The sequence below is a fragment of the Mustela erminea genome, chromosome 15 (assembly GCF_009829155.1).
Source record: "Mustela erminea isolate mMusErm1 chromosome 15, mMusErm1.Pri, whole genome shotgun sequence".
NCBI lineage: Eukaryota > Metazoa > Chordata > Mammalia > Carnivora > Mustelidae > Mustela > Mustela erminea.
Window position 1 is genome coordinate 52,930,104 of NC_045628.1, and position 18,518 is coordinate 52,948,621.

Consider the following 18,518-nt stretch of genomic DNA (forward strand, 5'->3'; position numbering starts at 1 on the left):
GTGTTTTGCAATATGAGTTAGGATTAATCATCTGCAGATGACTATTTTTAAAATATCATTATGAATTCAAGGATCTGAACACATCTAGCATGCTTAAACCAATTGCAATTATTATGATTAAAGTTCAACGTATCCATCTTTGGCCTGCAGGAGCCTCTTCAAGTTAATTTCTGAGTTCTTTTTGACATACCTCTTATTACGGTATTATTCCAGGATTATCCTGAACTATTCTTGCCCCAGACCTGAAATCAGTGATCTCCCCAAGAAGTCTTGGTTCCTTTCAGAATAATACTTATTTCTTTTTCTTCTTTTTTTTTTTTTTCCTTTTTTTTGCCTCTTCCCCGGCTCATGTGCTCTCTTTCTTTAATTTTTCTTGAAGAAAAAAAATTTGAGATCACTTAGCTCAGAATTCCTCTCGTATAATGAAACCTACTGCATAGGCAGGTATCATCTGGCCTTCAAGTCACCTTGTAGGACGTGGGGCTCATGGAATCAGCACAAAAATGTTGATATTCTGGTTACTGTTTCTGTGAGTAATAAACCATCCTCCACCTCTGACCCATGAAAGTGTGGCATGCTAACTTGTTAGCTTGCAAGTGGGGTAAAATCTCAGACCATTTGGAGTTCTTGACTACTGATATTTCCAGAGTAAATTCAAGATGACAGCCTCTTCTCTATCACTCTGTCTTCTATACCAAGAATCTGGTTCTCAACGACAGAGAAGATACTACAATTAGAATATCTCCTAACTACTCATCTACTTTATTCCGCAGTACACATACAACAGTCTCGGAGTAACAATGCGAGTTCTGCCACAACACGATTACTAAAAACATTACAACTTTTTTGCATATGCTCTTCGTGTTCTTCCCCCATTTTTCAAATGGGTGTACTCAATACTGTCAGATCTTACAGTGGTTATATAGTGTATTCTTCCCTGCTTCTCCTCAAATAGACCTAGGTCTTTTTTTTTTTTTTTTAAAGATTTTGTTTGTTCATTAGAGAGAGAGAGCAAGCACCTAAGCATGGGTGGAAGGGTGAGGCACAAGGAAAAGAAACTCCCTGCAGAGCAAGAAGCCCAATGTGGGATTTAATCCCAGGACCCCGGGATCATGACCTGAGCCAAAGTCAGACACTTAACTGCCTAAGCCACCCACGCACCCATACAGACTTAGTTCTACAGGTAGCCACATATTTCATGCTCACCCCATCCCTATGCCAAAACTTCATATTTTAGCTGTCTAAAGTCCTGTTTTCTAACAGATTCCTCAGAAAGGGACCATGGGGAAAGTGTTTCTTGAGTTCTTGCATATTGTTAAGTTTGTACCCTTATACTTTTAAGTTAGTTTCGTTGCTTATAAAATCCTTAACTCAAATTTCCTTAACTATGCCACTACTGCTGCTGCCACGTTCCTAATATGCTTCTAATGAAGACTCAGTGCTACAACATCAGATCTAACCCACTCAGTTTCTAAAGTTAGCATGATGGGGCACCAGGATGGCTCAGACAGTTGGGTGTTTGACTCTTGGTTTCTACTCAGGTTATGATCTCATGGATCATGAGCTCTGGCCCTGAGCTCAGCGGGGAGTCTGCTTCTCTCTCTCTCTCCCTGCCCCGCCTCTCACTCACATACACTTGTTCTCTCTCCCTCTCAATAAATCAATCTTTGAGGGAAAAAAAAAATAAAGTCAGCATGATGGATAAAAATTAGGCATAGTTTTAAATTACTGTACAAAATGCCAAAGGAAGGTACCTTATCAGAGACTGACCTGTCTCTTAATAAGTCCCACACAGCGGTGCCTGGGTGGCTCAGTTGGTTAAGCGTCTGCCTTCAGCTCAGGTCAAGTTCCTAGCATCCTGGGATCGAGCCCCATGCCAGGCTCCCTGCTCAGTAGAGCCTTATTCTCCCTCTATCTCTACACCTCCCCCAATCCCCGCTTGTGCTTTCTCCCTCTCTGTCAAATAATAAAAAAGTAAGTCCAAAATAGCCAGTCCTCCTCCAGCGGTAAAACAGGTTAATGTTTATCTTCTTGAACACCAGATAAAGAAGATGACAAGCATTTAGGGGTCAGGTGATAGGAAAAATGTAATGTTTACCATTCACACTTAGTCAAGATGGTCAATTCTGAAAAATACCTCAACACTGAGACAGAGTGAAGCCACAACAATAAAAATTTTCCACCTCGAAATCATTCTGTATTTTTTTTTTTTAAGATTTTATTTAGGGGCACCTGAGTGGCTCAGTGGGCAAAAACCCCTGTCTTCAGCTCAGGTCATGATCCCAGGGTCCCGGGATTGAGACCCGCATCAGGCTCTCTGCTGAGCAGGAAGCTTGCTTCCCCCTTTCTTTCTCTGCCTGCCTCTCTGCCTACTTGTGATCTCTGCCTGTCAAATAAATAAATAAAATCTTTAAAAAAAAAAAATTTTTTTTAAATTTATTTATTTGACACAGAGAGATAGATCACAAGTAGGCAGAGAGGCAGGTAGACAGAGAGGGGGAAGCAGGCTCCCCACTGAGCAGGGAGCCCGATACAGGGCTCGATCCCAGGACCCTGGGACCATGAGACCATGACCTGAGCCAAAAGCAGAGGCCCAACCCACTGAACCACCCAGGCACCCCTCATTCTGTACTTTTAAAATTATTCCCCTCACCCCCTTTACCTACTTCATGTCCAGGGCACATATTTAAATTTATATGACCAGAAAGGAGAGGGCTGCTTTACTGTACAGATCACCAGAGCCAATCTTGGGTCGCCTAGGTTCAAATTTAAGCTCTTCCTCCTAGTTGTGTGTCCTCAGGCAAGTCACTTCATTTGTTCATGCCTCAGTTTCCTTTTCTGTAAATGGTAATTACAGCTCGCATAACAGTACTGCACACCTGAATGAGAGGCCATTCATACTGCAGATCACGTGAGTCGTACTTAAAGTCCTGTGTAAGCATATGACACAGCCTGAACTCAACCTCCCTCCCTCGAAGGGGCTGTTGTGAGGAATAACTGAGATAAACACTCGCAGCATACTTAGCAGTGTTGATATTTACCGTCAGTAAGTATCAGTAGTGACTGGAACTGTATCATTGGCTCTCCTGGACCAGTTCAAGACAATGTGGGAGAGAATGACAATCAAGATCCCTGTAAATGGAAATTATGATGTAGGGCAGGAGAGTTGATAGACCTCTGAGGTAGAGGACAGCGAGGTGCACTGCTGGCCTTGCCGGCTCAGAGAAAACTGCCTTTAGTGGTCCTCATGGATGGGTATGGAGGAAAAAAGCATTTGTCAGATCAACAGCTGCACACCGGGTGCCAGGAGGTATGAATAGCTCAAGCAATGAAACCACATCTGGTACCGCAGCTGTAATGAGAATCACCGGTTGGCTGAGCTAACAGTAACCCACTGTCATTCACTGAGCTCCATCTACTGTCTTTCTAGGCCAAAGAAACAAGCTGAATGGGGATGTGGCAGGAATCACTAACTTTGCATTTTCCAAGTCCCTGATGGTGGCATTTATCTCTGCAACCTCTCTGGAAAGGCAATGTTGCTTCTGGTTTACTATTTTCCCAGGTAGAGGCAGTTCTAGTGGCTTCTACTTGGCCTTTTCCACCATTAACAGTTCTCCTTCCACAGGTCAGGAAAGAAGATGGGAATTCTGCTAGCTGCTCAGTGTATCTGCCAATTATGTACCCAGAACTGGGGAAAACACCACAGGATGGGTTTGCGAGCCTGCTGGGCCCACTGAGAGCAGGACCTGAGCTAAAAGTCTATTCATCACATGACTCTACAAGCTCCTTCTCTAATTGATGGCCATAGAGATGCTCTGGGTTTCCCGGAATTAGCATCCGTTCAGAGCCAGTCTCCAGTAGTCCCCGCAAAGTCTGGGACTTCCCTTACCCTGGGAAAAGGTGACAGACTCCTTTTCGGAGGAGGCAGGGAGAAGGGTCAACAGCATAAATACTTGGCAATATATGGGGTCCTTCCTCAAGGGGACCCCGCCCCCTCTTTATTCAAGGGGTTTGGGCCTATCCACTGGCTCAAGTCTGAGAACTGACTGAGGGGCCATGGCTTATTTTTATGATTAAAGTTACATTTCTGTTCACTTGATCTAAAACTTTTCTGCTCATAGAGGTAAGTGAGAATTTACTAGTCTTCCTACCTCTTTTACTTCTAGGGGCACCACGATCAACTAGCAAATGCCTCAGGGCTGCAAAAGTCAGACAACTCCTATTGCTGCCTTGGCTCTGCCATCCGTGACAGTAACTACACTCATCTGGCCTTTGGCTGTGGACTGCTACCCTTGACCCCTGCCACCCTAAAATCCAATGACTTCCAGTACACTTAGGTTTCCCAGTTTAGTTACCAGAGCTCCTACTGTTGAGTCTGGCCCATAGAGAAGAGCCATCACAGAGCCCTTCAAGGATGCCAGGGTTCTCCTTACAAATTTATTTCTCACACTCATGGTAAGAAGTACGTCTTCTGGACACATAGAACTAACCATCATGTTACCTGAAGTACCTTTCCCTGAATTTAACTAGCAAGCAGAAGATAACAAAATGCAATTATAAACATCAATCTGTTGGGAGGGAAGAGATACCAGAGCATTTCATAGAATCCCTTTAACTTGGAAGAGATTTCAATTTGTCAGATGCCAGGTACACAGAATAACAAAGCGTCAGACCTACGCTACGTACCCAGAGCTATCGCCCTCCCCTGCTGCCACAAAAACCATCCTGTAATCATTTAGCTTGGACTATTCATGGAATACTTGAATACTGTCCCTATCTGTACCTCCAACCGCAAAACTACACGGCTCTAAGTCACCTGATGCATGAATTTTTGCCTGAAAGTATGTTTCTTTTCAACCTTAGCTTTTAGTGCTGTATGAATCTGAGTTCTTCTCCATTTCAATTAAACATTAAAATATATAAACCTATTATTTAGGAAGCATATTTTATAAGATAGGTGTTTTTCACCTCTTCTCTATGTTAGACCTTCTAGTCACATATTTTTCTTCTCCTGATTACAAATAGATCAATTTTTATATATTATTTTCTAATTTTAATGAGTAGAGGTTTACTCCCAATCTTTCTTTTATTTATCAGAGAGAGGGAGAGAAAGCATGAGCACAAATACGGGGAGCAGCAGGTGGAAGGAGAAGCAGGCTCCCCGATGAGCAGGGACCAGATACGGGACTCAATCCTAGGACCCAGGGATCATGTCCTGAGCTCAGGGCCTGCGCCAAAGGCAGATGCTAAACTGACCCAGCCATTCAGGTGTCCCTCCTAGTCTTTAGAGTAAAATATTTAAAGTTTCCCTTCTTTAAAAAAAATAGTCCTTTAAATTTTTTTTTTAATTAAAAAAGGGTTTTTTTATTTTTTAAGTAGACTCCATGCCCAGTATGTATAGCCCAATGCAGGGCCTGAACTCCCAACCCTGACATCAAGACCTGAGCTGAGATTGAGAATCGGATGCTCAACCAACCCAGCCATCTGGTGTGTCTCCTGCTCTTTTTACTTCTTAAAGTACCTTTATTTTATTTTGCCACTAGGCCAGTCTATCTAAAAGAAAGGTTTCCCAACCACTGTCTAGGGATTGTTCAGGCTGCTCTGCATCCCTGGAACCAGAAACTCTTCCTGTTATTACTGAGCTCATCCTTCATTCTTAAAAGCTGGATTCAAAATATCTGAGAGAGGTCACTGCTGACATTTGCCACCATTCTCTCTTTCATAATGCTGTACTTCTAAAGACTTTTTTTTTTTTTAAAGTAAGCTCTACACCCAAAGTGGGGCTCAAACCTACAACCCCAAGATGAAGAGACACATTCTCCACCAGCTGGGCCAGCCAGATGTCCCAAAATGCTGCTGTTCCTGAAAGCTTCCTGAAAGTTGAAACTCTCTCATCTCTAGCTTCCATAATATTATACTGTACTCATCCTTTTCCTGCTTATCTCACTCCTCTCTTTCTTTTGCCAAGAGTCAATCTTTCTCAATGTGGCCATTACATGTAGGTAATTACATGTAGGTAACCTACAATGTAGGTTTTGGCGCCCTGAATATTCCCTCTCCCTAGCCTCTCCCTCACATAATCTCTCAGTGTCAGATACCATCTTTGGCTAAGGGCTACTGAATCTCTCTCCTTCATTCTGTTCTCTCCCCAAAGCTCTGCTGACACAACTTCAGCCTTTACTGGATATTTCTAAATGGGTGTTCACAATAACCACAGAGTTAGTCATTCAAAAACAACTTACCATTTTTTCTTCCCGTATGGGCTCTCTCTCCAACTTGAAAGAATATCACAGTCTTTCTGGCTAGGAAGATCAGGATCCCCATGGCTCATCTTGTTTGCGTTAGAACAGACTACTAGGATGTAGTGTGGTACTGGATCTGACAAACCTAAGTTCAATCTCGGGACTGCCATTACGTACTGTGTGGTCTTGGATCAGTCACTTATTCTCTAAACCCAGCTCCTCATTTGTAAAATGGGAGTGATACTACCTATCTCATAGGGCCGTGAGGATCAGATCACCTACACTGTATGCAGGACACAGGAGCAAGCGCGGGCCCGTCTTTTGTCTGCTCTTCCTGTGAAGGTCTGCCAAGGTCTATGCCAGGTCTAAGTCTTAGTCACACCTGGATTGCTCTAGCAACTGCTCTGCACTTCGCCTTAAATTGAACCTCTTGGTCCATCCCGCACAATGCTATCTAATCATCTCCCTAAGATATGTATTTACCAAATCATGTGCCTTTTTAAAAAATTAATTAATTTATTTATTTGAGAGAAAGCAAGGGAGCAGGGCGTGGGAAAGCAGAGGGAGAGTCTGAAGCGAACTCCACACTGAGCACAGAGCTGGACATGGAGCTCCAGCTCACAACCCGGAGGTCATGACCTGAGCTGAAACCAAGAGCTGGAGGCTTGATGGACGGCAGCAACCAGGTGTCCCCAGATCATACGCTTACTGATAAAATCTTCAATAGGTCGTTACTCTCTAACAATCAAGGCCTGTTCTGCTTTTAAGGTTGTTCAAACTATACCCCCTGGAACTCATTTCCTATGTCTTCCCATCACATACTCTCGTTTCTCTTCTGATCATATGTATCTTTACCTTTTACTATGTCTTCCTGTCACAGATATGCTCTGGGTAGACTGGCTTCCTAACATTGCCCTATACACACCAAGATCTCTCCCACCACCATGTGGTTGCTCTGGTTTTTTCTTCCCTCTTCTCTCAATTCCCTCTCCTTGACCAGTGACCGTATTTAAAACCTGTACCAAGGGATGCCTGGGTGGCTCGATTGGTTAAGCATCTGCCTTTGGCTCAGGTTGTAATCTCAGGGTCCGGGGATCAAGTCCTACATCAGGCTCTCTGCTCAGTGGGGAGCCTGCTTCTTCCTCTCCCTCTGCCTGCTGCTCCCCCTGCAGGGGGACTAATAAAATAAAACCTGTACCAAGCACAACTTACTTATTCTAGATAGTAGCTTTCATTTTTCTCTATTGTTCAACTTACTTTAATCCCCTTTCCCTACTTTATTATTGGGTTTCAATGCATAAGCAAGAAGAAACAAACTTTCATATGGCTTAAAAGAATAAGGAACAAAGATACTATCAGATGTTCTGATTTAACATAACTGAGTATTTAGAAGTTTAAGGACTTCAGGTGCGTAGGTGACTCACTTTAGTGTCCTACTCTTGGTTTCAGCTCAGATCATGATACCAAGTTCCTGGGATCGCATCCCACATTGGGCTGCCTGCTCAGCGGGGAGTTTGCTTCTCCCTCTGCCCGCCCCCAACTCATGTGTGCTCTCTCTCTTGCAAAAATAGATAAATAGAATCTTTTAAAAAAATAGGACAACATAGTTCTAATCAAGATCAGAGATAAAATAATTCTCAGCATCATCTATGGGCTAAACCCTCAAATATTCCTACCATAATCAGCTGGTGTATAATTCAGGAGTTCAAATTTCCAGTTTTTATAGCTTGAATAATTCTGGTACATATCAAATATTTCCCGAGTAAACTGTTGGCAGATATCACCTAAAAAAATACAAAAAATATTCAGTCAGCACAGATTGTTTTAAAGAAAGCCCTTCTTAGGTACAGGCCCCCTGGGAAATAAGGAGTAACTGCTTCCATAGTGAAACATAACTACTGGACTGTTAAAGTTATACAGTATCAAACCAAGGTAAAATTTAAGTGTTTTTTTAGATCATTTAAGATAAAATTATTTAACTGACCTCCAGTAGTTCTTCCAGATGTCACCTCTAAAATAACATCATTTTTGTCATATTTCTCCTTTGGCACTAGACTCTGGAAAAGCTGAAAAAGGAAAAAAAGATCAGCATTTGTATGTATATTTTCCATGATTATACTATTGCTTGATTTTAGACAAAAGACCTCCAAACATTAAAAAAAAGTCAGTGATTAACAAAATTATATAGTATCCCAATGAGATCTAGTCATTAAATGCTACAATAAGTAGACTGCATTAGAACTAAAATAAGTGATCAATTCATGCTAACAATGGAGTTACTTGTCAGGGTATTCTCCACAATGCTATCAGATTATCTTAATTTTCTAAAATGCCCAAGTTTAGATCAAAGTCCGGAGCGTTCCATTCAATTTTTTTCAGATTTTGCCTCTTATTAGCTCTAAACAGCAGCTTCTTTCATCTAATGACGATGTGAAGCTTTGAAAAGTCTTCACTTGGAGAAAATGAGGCCTCTTCACATATGACTGCGTATTTTCTCCTGCCACAGATGACAGTTGGCCCCAGGTCGTGCCCTCTGTTCTCAGTAGAGCTGTTCTGCTTAAAGAATATATTGAGGACTCCCAGGATAAGGCTGAAATGGTTTCTGAGTTGTGACAAAAAAACAAGGGGTTTCCTAATAAAGTAACTAGCTTCCTTCTAAAGAAGAAAAGGGAGGCAATTTTATTTTTTATTTATTAGTGAAAAGTTTTTCAAATCAAACTACCTACCGGCCATGACTCTCCCTACTGCCAATTTTTGAAATACTCCATCTCTGTTAGAAATGGTTATCTGTGAGAGGGAATATCAGACCAAGAGCGACAGTCTTTCTGCCTTTGACTTGCTGGTTATATCAGTGATAACAGTAACTGATACCTCTACCTCATTCCTCTCAACGAGCCCCTGTATGGAGTCCCAGAGTAGGGGGCCCAAAGGCAGGACAAGGGCAAACAGGACAGAAGGGAAGAAACTACAGATGCTATACAGCCCTGTGGTTTTCACTGCCTTTTAGACAAATCATCCATTGAACTACAAGGAGCTAAAGACTTGGTGTGAACCAACTGTGTCTGTACCTTTGGATTCACTCCACTCTATACAGAAAGCAAATTTTAGATCCTTAATTAACACAATCACTATGTACCACTCCCCTTTTCTAAGGCTTAAAAACTAAATTCTTCCTCTTGTTAGGTGATTCTTTAGGTGAACTAAATTTCTTTACCAGCATCTGCCGCCTTGGCTGGCAAGTTAACAGCTTTGGAACATAATTGCTCGTGGAGGTGAGGGGGGAGATGATGTTTTACTTTCTGCCATCCCAGTCGGTTCAACCTCATTCTGTAGCAAATTACAGTACTAAACCCAGCTTACTCATTCACCATTAACAAAGGTTTAATAAACTGGTGTTTGGAAAGGACTTTGAACACCAAAGTATAGCCTCGTAAAACAGTATTCTTTTATAGTAACACGATTGAGCAGTTTACCTCCTAAAACATACCTCACTGTATAACACATGGATTTTTTGAGCGATAGTTTCCCTCTCTTCCAATGCAAGTTCTTGTAACTGCTTTTCATCTTGTTTATTTAGACCTACAAACCATCAACAAAAATCATGTTTTTAAATACAGGAAAACTCTTATATAGCTAGCTAATTTCTGTTTATAAATTTTATTTCAGTTGTGAAGGAGGGATTATACAAAAGGTCAGAATAGTTGGAGAATATTAAATTAATAAGTGCTTGTGAAGCATGTCTAAAAAAACTCAGTGTGTAAGGAAGTATGATCATTGCCCAAAAGTTTATGATTTGAATATCTAAAACTAATTACAGAAATCAATGATTAATAAAACAAGTCTGAAAAAGGACTGGTTAATTAAATATAGACCCAAATAAGGTAAGTTTTGGAGTAAACTGGAGTGACCACATCTTGTCTTAAAGGTAGCAGCCATTACTCAGCACACCGTGGTGTAATCCGGGAGGGCTGAAGCCTCCATTTTCTTCCCCTCAAAGTCAGAAATAAGAGCTCTTAGAATTTTGAAATCTCTTGAAATATTTATACCTAGTGAATACTTTTTAAAAGCACCATGTAAGTCAAATGAAACAACTCTGTAACCTCTGTTTTATGGAAACAATTGTCCTTTTCACATCATTTCAAGAGAGAAAGTTAAAATCCTGGAACTCCCAACAAAAAAGCTAACAATGAGAGATAGTAGATCTTACGACCTTTGACTCCATTGCTCTGGATACCTAGACTTCATTTGTTAGTGGTGATGCTTGCCAGCTGATGTAGAAATGTTTGATTCTTAATAGCAAAGAAGAAAACAGAAATAAAAAGTCCTAATTATAAAACAGGGAAGGCTCTTGAAACTTCTTCCCTGGTCATGGAAGTCATTAACACCTGGTGGGACTCTATTCCTCATTCATACCTTCAACATCTAACACTTATTATGCACCAGATACTCTGCTAGTTGTTGGAGAGACAGGGATGAATAAAATGTGGTTCCAGGCCTTAAGTCACTCAGTCTGGTGGGAAATAGGACATGTACACATGAGTACAGTATGGGATAGGACAGTGCCATGGAGGCACAAAGGAGGGGGTCTAACCCAGACCTTAGCACTTGAGGAAGGCTTCCTGGATAGATGTCCTCTGAACTAAATTCTAATTACAGATCATCTGTTGCAGAATTGTAATATCACTCATGGCCCCATATCATGTACTTATGCCACAAATGGACACTAAGCAGACATTACTCCATATAGGTACCTACTGTGTCAAAGATATCAGAAAAGCCTGATATGCAGTCACATAAAATTATTTTTGTGGCCTCTTATTATTTTCTGATGTCTGAAATCTAACCTAATTCAGTTTCATTATATCAAGAAAGATTTGAGAGTCTATTATATCCTATGTTCAGTGCTGCAGGAAATATAAAAATGAGTAAGACACAGGCTCTGTCTTTGAGAAACAGATAATGAGGGAAGTGGCAGAAATTAAGACAATTACATAAAGGATCAAAATTCAAAACAGAAAAAGATAACATTTTTGTTTTACAGAGGGGACTGAAGCCAAAGTATGACATCCAAGCCATACTTTATAAGTGAAATGAATTTTAACAAGGTAAAATTGGTGGGTAACAATTTATCAAAGACAGAAATGGGATGATGTGTATATTCAGGGAACAGCAAGTTATCTATTTTTCTTGAAAGGTTTGCATATGCAAAGGGAATTAATACATTATACAGAGAGGCTGGTGTCAGTTTTCAGAAACTCCTTTTTTTTTAAATATATATTTTTTATTTATGAGAGAGAGAGAGAGAGAGACAGCACAAGTGGGGTTTGGAGAGGAGCACCAGGGAGAGAGAGAACCAGACTCCATCCCAGGACCCCGGGATCATGACCTGATCTGAAGGCAGATGCTTAACTGACTGAGCCACCCAGGGGCCTTTCTGCAAAGGCTCTTAAATACCAAATCGAGAAATTTATATTTATAGGCAATGAGAGCTACTGAAAATTTTGAGCAGGGGAGTAATCTGATTAAGGTTGTCCTTGGACTGGGAAAGCCTGGAAGTGGCACAAAAAGTTAGGAATGTATCGTAATTATCCAGGATGAGCTATAATAAAGATATAGGGGCACCTGGGTGGCTCAGTGGGTTAAGCCGCTGCCTTCGGCTCAGGTCATGATCTCAGGGTCCTGGGATCAAGTCCCGCATCGGTCTCCCTGCTCAGCAGGGAGCCTGCTTCCCTCTCTCTCTCTCTCTCTGCCTGCCTCTGTCTACTGTGATCTCTCTTTGTCAAATAAATAAATAAAATCTTTAAAAAAAAAAAAGATATAAATTAGCAGGAAGAATAGAAGGGAACTCATGAAGGGTACACTACAGAGGCAGAGGCAGACTCTATTGGAACTGGACTCATTCAGTGCATAAGACAGCCTGTGGAATCTCACTAAGTCCAAATCCTTGCTCCTTGCCTGATTGGCTGAGTGACCTCTGACATTTTAAGCTCTCAGTTTCTTCATCTATAAAATGGGGACATTAATAATAATTCCTACCTCATAAATTATTGTAAATACTCAAATGAGATAATATTTTAAATACTTAGCTTAGTGTCTGGCACATGGTAGGACAGTAAATGTCACTTTTACCACTGTTATTACAGAATAGCAGGACTTTAGACCTAGGAGAGACTTTGGAAACAGTCCAATCCAATCTCAATAATACTGGTGATACAATGTATACACCACTGTATAATGGTGATACAATCAAGGCTGAAAGAGATTATGTCAATTTAATTTAAAAACATTTAGTAAACTCCTATTATATGCAAAGAACCTTCCCCAAACTAATGGATTACAAATTTGAGTGGCATAATGCAAAGAGAAAAAAAAAAAAAATCCTCATAAACATAGTGAGAGACTCATGGTACCACGAAGAGACGGCAGAAAATCCAGGACTTCACAGTTATAACTGTGACTGGCCTTGACATCGTTTAACATCTCTAACACTTAATGGAACAGGATGGAGCACAGAAGTTTAGAAACTAAGTGCCTGTAGTACTATCTGGATAAATGCTGAATCCCAGGTTAGTCCACTGCGCCTTTCTCTCAACTTCAGTACATTTTGATAACTTTTGTATGAGAAAAAATGTTAAGGTAATAAGCAATATTAAGAATACCAAAGGGGCACCTGGGTGGCTCAGTGGGTTAACGCCTCTGCCTTCGGCTCAAGTCAGGGTCCTGGGATTGAGTCCCGCATCAGGCTCTCTGCTCCGCGGGGAGCCTGCTTCCTCCTCTCTCTCTGCCTGCCTCTCTGCCTACTTGTGATCTCTGTCTGTCAAATAAATAAATAAAAAATCTTAAAAAAAAAAAATACCAAAACTAAAAATAAACATCTCTCACATAGATCAAAAAATTAAAGGTAAAGTTAAAAAATTGAACTCTCAGAAGAAAATACAGATGTACTCTTTGTAACCTTGGGTTACACAACAATTTCTTAGCTATGACACCAAAACCACGAGCAACAAGAGAAAAAAAGATAAATTTGACATCAACAAAATTTAAAAATTGTGCCACTTAGGGGTGCCTGGGTGGCTCAGTCAGTTAAGTGTCTGCCTTCGGCTCGGGTCATGATCCCAGGGTCCTAGGATAGAGCCCCGCATCGGGTTCCCTGCTTGGCAGGAAGTCTTGCCTCTCCCCCTCCCACTCCCTCTGCTTGTGTTCCCTCTCTCTGTGTCAAATAAATGGACAGGATCTTTAAAAAAAAAAAAAAAATTATGCTGCTTCAAAAGATAACCCATAGAATTGAAGAAAAGTTTTGCATATCATATATCTGATAAGGAATTTGTGGCTATAATATATAGAAGTCTCACAATTCAATAACAGGACAAATAACTCATTTTAAAAATGAACGAAGGATCTGAACAGTCATTTATCCAAAGATGAGATACAAAAGGCCAACAGGCATATGAGAAGATGTTCAACATCATTAATCAGGGAAATGCAAATCAAAGCCACAATCAGGTATCATTATACCCACTAGGATGGCTAGAATCAAAAAAGTGTGGGGTAAAAATAGTGGAGCCACTTTGGAAAACAGTCTGATAACTTCTCAAAAGGTTGAATGCAGAGTTATGATAGGCAATTGTAGCGCCACTGTTCATTACAACCCACAAGTGGAAACAACTCAATATCCAGTAAGTGATGAATGGATAAATAAAAATAAAAATAAAATAAAAATAAAAATAAAAATGTGGTAGATCCATACAATGGAATGCAGTTCCACAATAAAAAGACATTAAGTATAAATACATGCTACAACATAGATGAAACTTGAAAATATTATGCCAAATGAAAGAAGCCAGTCACAAATGACATATTATATGACTCCACTTACAATACAATGCCTGAAATAAGGAAATCTAGAAAATAGATGAGCTCTTGCCTCGGGTTGGCAGGGAAGGGGGAATTGGGACAAGTGGCCACAAGGTGTAGGGTTCTTTCTGGGATGATGAAATAATACTTGGACCCTACAAGCCCTTTGCTGGGGTAGGAACTGCATTTTTGTGTCTCTGCTACATACGCAGGACCGTACTCAGGAAAGTCCTGCTCAATAAATTAAAGCTTCTGTAAAGGTTAATATTCAGTCGCCTAGACCCTAAAAACTTCTTGGCAAGCACCATGAGGAGCTCAGTCTCCTAATAGTTGATTTTCAGTAGCCAAAATACATCAAACACACAGAGTAGAATTCTGTCTTCTCCAAGTACAGAGTGCAGCCATTCTAGCCTTTTTAAAAGACTGTGTTCAATAAAGGTTTAACCTATAAAATCAATCACATTGTTTACACACACATATTTTTTACCTACTTTTACACATTGAATCTAATTCTTCAATTGCTTGCTCAGCCTCCTGAATTTCTCGGTAAATGGCTGCAAGTGGTGCCAACTCAGCATGCCTTCGATTCAGGGACTTCCGGTCCCCTTCATTCACAGACACACACTGCAAACAGTCGTCAAGCGTCCTGTACTCCTCGTTCAGGTCCTCCATATATTTCTGTAGTCCTTTATGCTTCCACAGCATCTTGGACTGATGACAGTATCTCCTGGGACAATTCTTATTTAACAGAAGGTGGAGAATGGGATTCCTGCTTTGTCTAAAAATCCACAGCCTTGTATCAAGATGGATCTGCATAAACTGATGAGATTGGGAATGGAGGTGGTACTGGTGGGGACCATTAAGAGATGAATGTCTAAAAAGCCAAGCACACAGGTGACGATTCATCTCAGCATCTGAAATATAATAAACACAATCTGAAAAAAAAAAAATCAGCTCTACAAATACAAAAACTGGAAGGAGGCTCAAGAAATCTTGTTCAGTTTATGGGCACAGCCAGCTCTAAACACAATCTGAAAATTCAAGTAACCAATAAAAGGAAAATAATTCTTCGTACCTCTGAGTATAACATATTAAAATAAATGAAGATAACACAGTTTTCTATTCACTCAATGTATATAATTAACGATGGCAAATGAGTAGGAGCATAATTAATAAATACATCAACAGGCTGGGTTAAATGAGCTACTTTCTAGGAGGTATCCAGGATCTGGAATTAAGGATGTGAACAAGCACTTGAAAGGTATGAAATAATCGTGCAAGTTTTAGGTGGTTCACATATACATAGATTTCTAAAGCTCGAAGGAAATATTAACTGTTTTCTTGTCTAATTCTTTAATTTTAGGTATCCAGATGTCCAAGGAAATCAAGTAACTTAATCATGATTATTTACTTAGCCAGACAGAGGCAGAGTTTATACTAGAATGTGGTCTGCCTGTTCAGAGCTCAGTGTTTTCCATTTTCAATTCTGCAGTCCGGTGCTTCCCTTTCAGCTAAGATCCTCAAGGAGGAAAACTTCAGATATTAACCGATAAAGAAAGTAGGTCTGGTTAAGAGGGGACAGTGGCAGTATTTGTATTAAGTGAAAAAAGCAGAATGGAAAACAATATAACCTAATCTTAATTAGGTTTTCAAAATTTTCTATGATATATGATATACAAGGAAAGTAAGTAAACAGAATATTTTGGGGGGGGGGGACCTAAAAAAGAAACATACCAAAATGTTAAAAAGATGATCTCTAGTTGTGGATAACTTTTGCTTGCTTTGTTTTTTCTACGTTTCAGCGTTTTTAATTTTTCTATTCACACAGCATGCATTACTGTCACAATCAGGAAAAAATAGTTACTTTAAAAAATGACAACTTAGGGACGCCTGGATGGCTCAGTTGGTTAAGAGGCTGCCTTCGGCTCAGGTCATGATCCCAGCGTCCTGGGATCGAGTCCCACATCGGGCTCCTTGCTCCGCAGGGAGCCTGCTTCTCCCTCTTCCATTCTGTCTGCCTGTGCGGTCGCTCGCTCTGTCTGTCTCTGACAAATAAATAAATAAAATCTTTAAAAAAAAAATTACAACTTAGGTGAAACGGGCTGTGTACACTAATTTCCTGCTCTTCACCTCTCTAACAGACATAATCAAAAGCTAAGAAAAGCAGCTTTATTAAGAAAGGGGGGGATGATAAAGTATTTTAGTAAAAACACTTGACTCCTGAAATTCTGAGGTTCCAAGTTGAAGTGAGGGTCAAAATTTTATGATAATCAACCTTTATTGTCTCCAGTGTTCCTACTATGCTAGGAGGTGCATTCACGTAGCAACTCATTTGATCATTCTAAATCAGCTAACTTGAATATCATAATGTCCTAGAAACTAAAATATTCAGTGTGGTCTCCCAAACTTTCAGATTTTGCAGGATTCTGCTAATGAACTTTAATATCTGAAGCACATTTGGAAAAAGACTGTGGAAGAATGCGCCAATGCCCGGCAGCCACACGTTACTGTCCTTCAGAAGTTCCCGTGTCTTTACATCTAGTCTCAAGCCGATCAGAGAAGTGTGTCCATTAGAAAAAATGGACAAAAGGATGACAAATTTATGTTACAATACTTTTAGCTAAAAAGTCCACCCTCGAAACAGCAGAATGAGTAACTCTTAAGGTCTTGAACCTCAATGTTCTGAGAGAACACACCCCCCTCCCCTTAAACCAAGACGTTTACTCGCTAGGGTTACCTAAGCCTGAGCACGGCCCGTCCCTCCATCACCCACCCCAGGAGCAGCATTACTCGAGTACTCTAGTAACAATTCTCAGGGTCGGCAGGTCAGAAGGGACACTGTTCTTACACGCCAGAACAACACGTGTAAGCCACACTTTGTCACTCAGTATAAGGAGTGATCCTATCGAGACAACATGGGGGGGAAAGGAGGTGGAAAAATACTTTTGGGGATCATAAAAAGAGGAAAAAAATAATTGTGAGTACCTAAGAAAAAGAAGGAAGGACGACAGCTTTCCTTTCTGAAGCCGGAACCTTCTGGGACCTGCTACATTTCAGCCCGACACACACTGACTCCCTTTTACATCCGGGTCACTCCTTCCGGGTTAACGCTTGCTCTCAGCTTCTCTTGAACAGGCGTCCTTGGGCGTGCGTAACAGCGAACAGGGGAAACCCGATTGAAAAATGACAAATCGAGAAAGAAAAATAAATAAAAAGACAAGGCAATAAAGAAAATCCCAAGAGATGACTACGGGCGGTACTCATCCGGAGCCGGAGACTCAGGGCGCAGGTTCCCACTAGCTAGGTAGGGTGGGCGGTAGCGGAAAGTAGAAGGAACTACAACTTCCGGGAGCTCCTCCCCGGGAATCCTGGGAGTTGTATTTTGTGCACAGGCTGGCCGCCAAGCTCTGGGACAAAAGCGGACTTCTGGTTTCACAGAGGCAAACACAGGAGACAGAGCTCTACGATTCTGATGAGGAGATCAAGATTGACAATATATTAATAGGAAATTACAAGAATTTTTTATATGTAGAAGTTATATAACGGAGCCACTAAAGCAGTGGAGTTTGGGTTTTTTTGTTTTTGTTTTTTTTTAATTTTTGTTTTGTTTTTAAAGCAGTGGTTTTTTGATTTTTATTTATTTATTTTTTGAGGACTCCCTTTTCATCATCCCCAGATTTAGGGATTCTACATTTTTTTGTTGTTGTTGTTGTTTCTTTTTCCTTTTCTATTTTTACCCTTTATGGGATTCTGCACGTTAGTAGTTGTACTTTCAGCTTCCACGGTTCGAGAAAATACCTAATAACTAAAGGAGGATATAAACTTATATTTCTAAAAATCTAAATAGATCCAAAAGATCTATATATATTAGAAAACTATATATATTCACAAATTAACGGCTCTATAGGTGTTGTATGCATATATTGAATGTAGGGGCTCAAACTAGGTTCATAGGTTGTAAACTACTGATTAAATAATTATAAAAATCCAACTAATAAACAGTTCCGGGAAAATGCAAACATACTGCCTTACTTTGAATACCACAAGTCACATCACTGCCATGTCTCAATATTTCTTCATCAAAAGTCAAGGCAAACATCATCCCATATAACTGACTTCACAGGATATTTTCTTGGGTTGGGACTGCATATAAAAGGAACAATTAACTCTCAATGTAAATACCTAACATTACCCTACTTCAGGGTATTTACTTTTACCTAGGATATATTAAATCCTATATCAAATGGTTTAAACCTATTAATTACTTTAATCCTTACTACAACGACCCTAAAATACCCATTTTGCAGAAGAGAAAACTGAGGCACAGAGAGCTTAAGTAGCTTGTCCAGGTAAAAGAACTGGTAAGTAATAGAACTGAGATTCAATCAAGGCAGTCTGTGCTAATGTTCTGTGGCTCCTAAG

At 40.4% G+C, this 18,518-nt stretch overlaps 1 protein-coding gene across 5 annotated transcripts in view; it reads right to left on the bottom strand.

The window, feature by feature from the left end:
• Positions 1-18,518, bottom strand: part of MTRF1 (mitochondrial translation release factor 1) — a 63,546-nt gene that overhangs the window by 31,692 nt on the left and 13,336 nt on the right. The window contains exons 1-5 of one of the 5 annotated variants that reach the window (XM_032314367.1): positions 17,082-17,588; positions 14,588-15,031; positions 9,730-9,821; positions 8,227-8,308; positions 7,919-8,026 (exon numbers count right to left, since the gene is read on the bottom strand). In XM_032314367.1, coding sequence (XP_032170258.1) covers positions 7,919-8,026; positions 8,227-8,308; positions 9,730-9,821; positions 14,588-15,002 — 697 coding nt within the window. In that variant the 5' untranslated portion in view covers positions 15,003-15,031; positions 17,082-17,588. Of the gene's footprint in view, positions 1-7,918; positions 8,027-8,226; positions 8,309-9,729; positions 9,822-14,587; positions 15,032-17,081; positions 17,589-18,518 lie in introns of those variants that run through there. The other 4 variants (XM_032314369.1, XM_032314368.1, XM_032314366.1 and 1 more) reach the window with 4 other exon arrangements.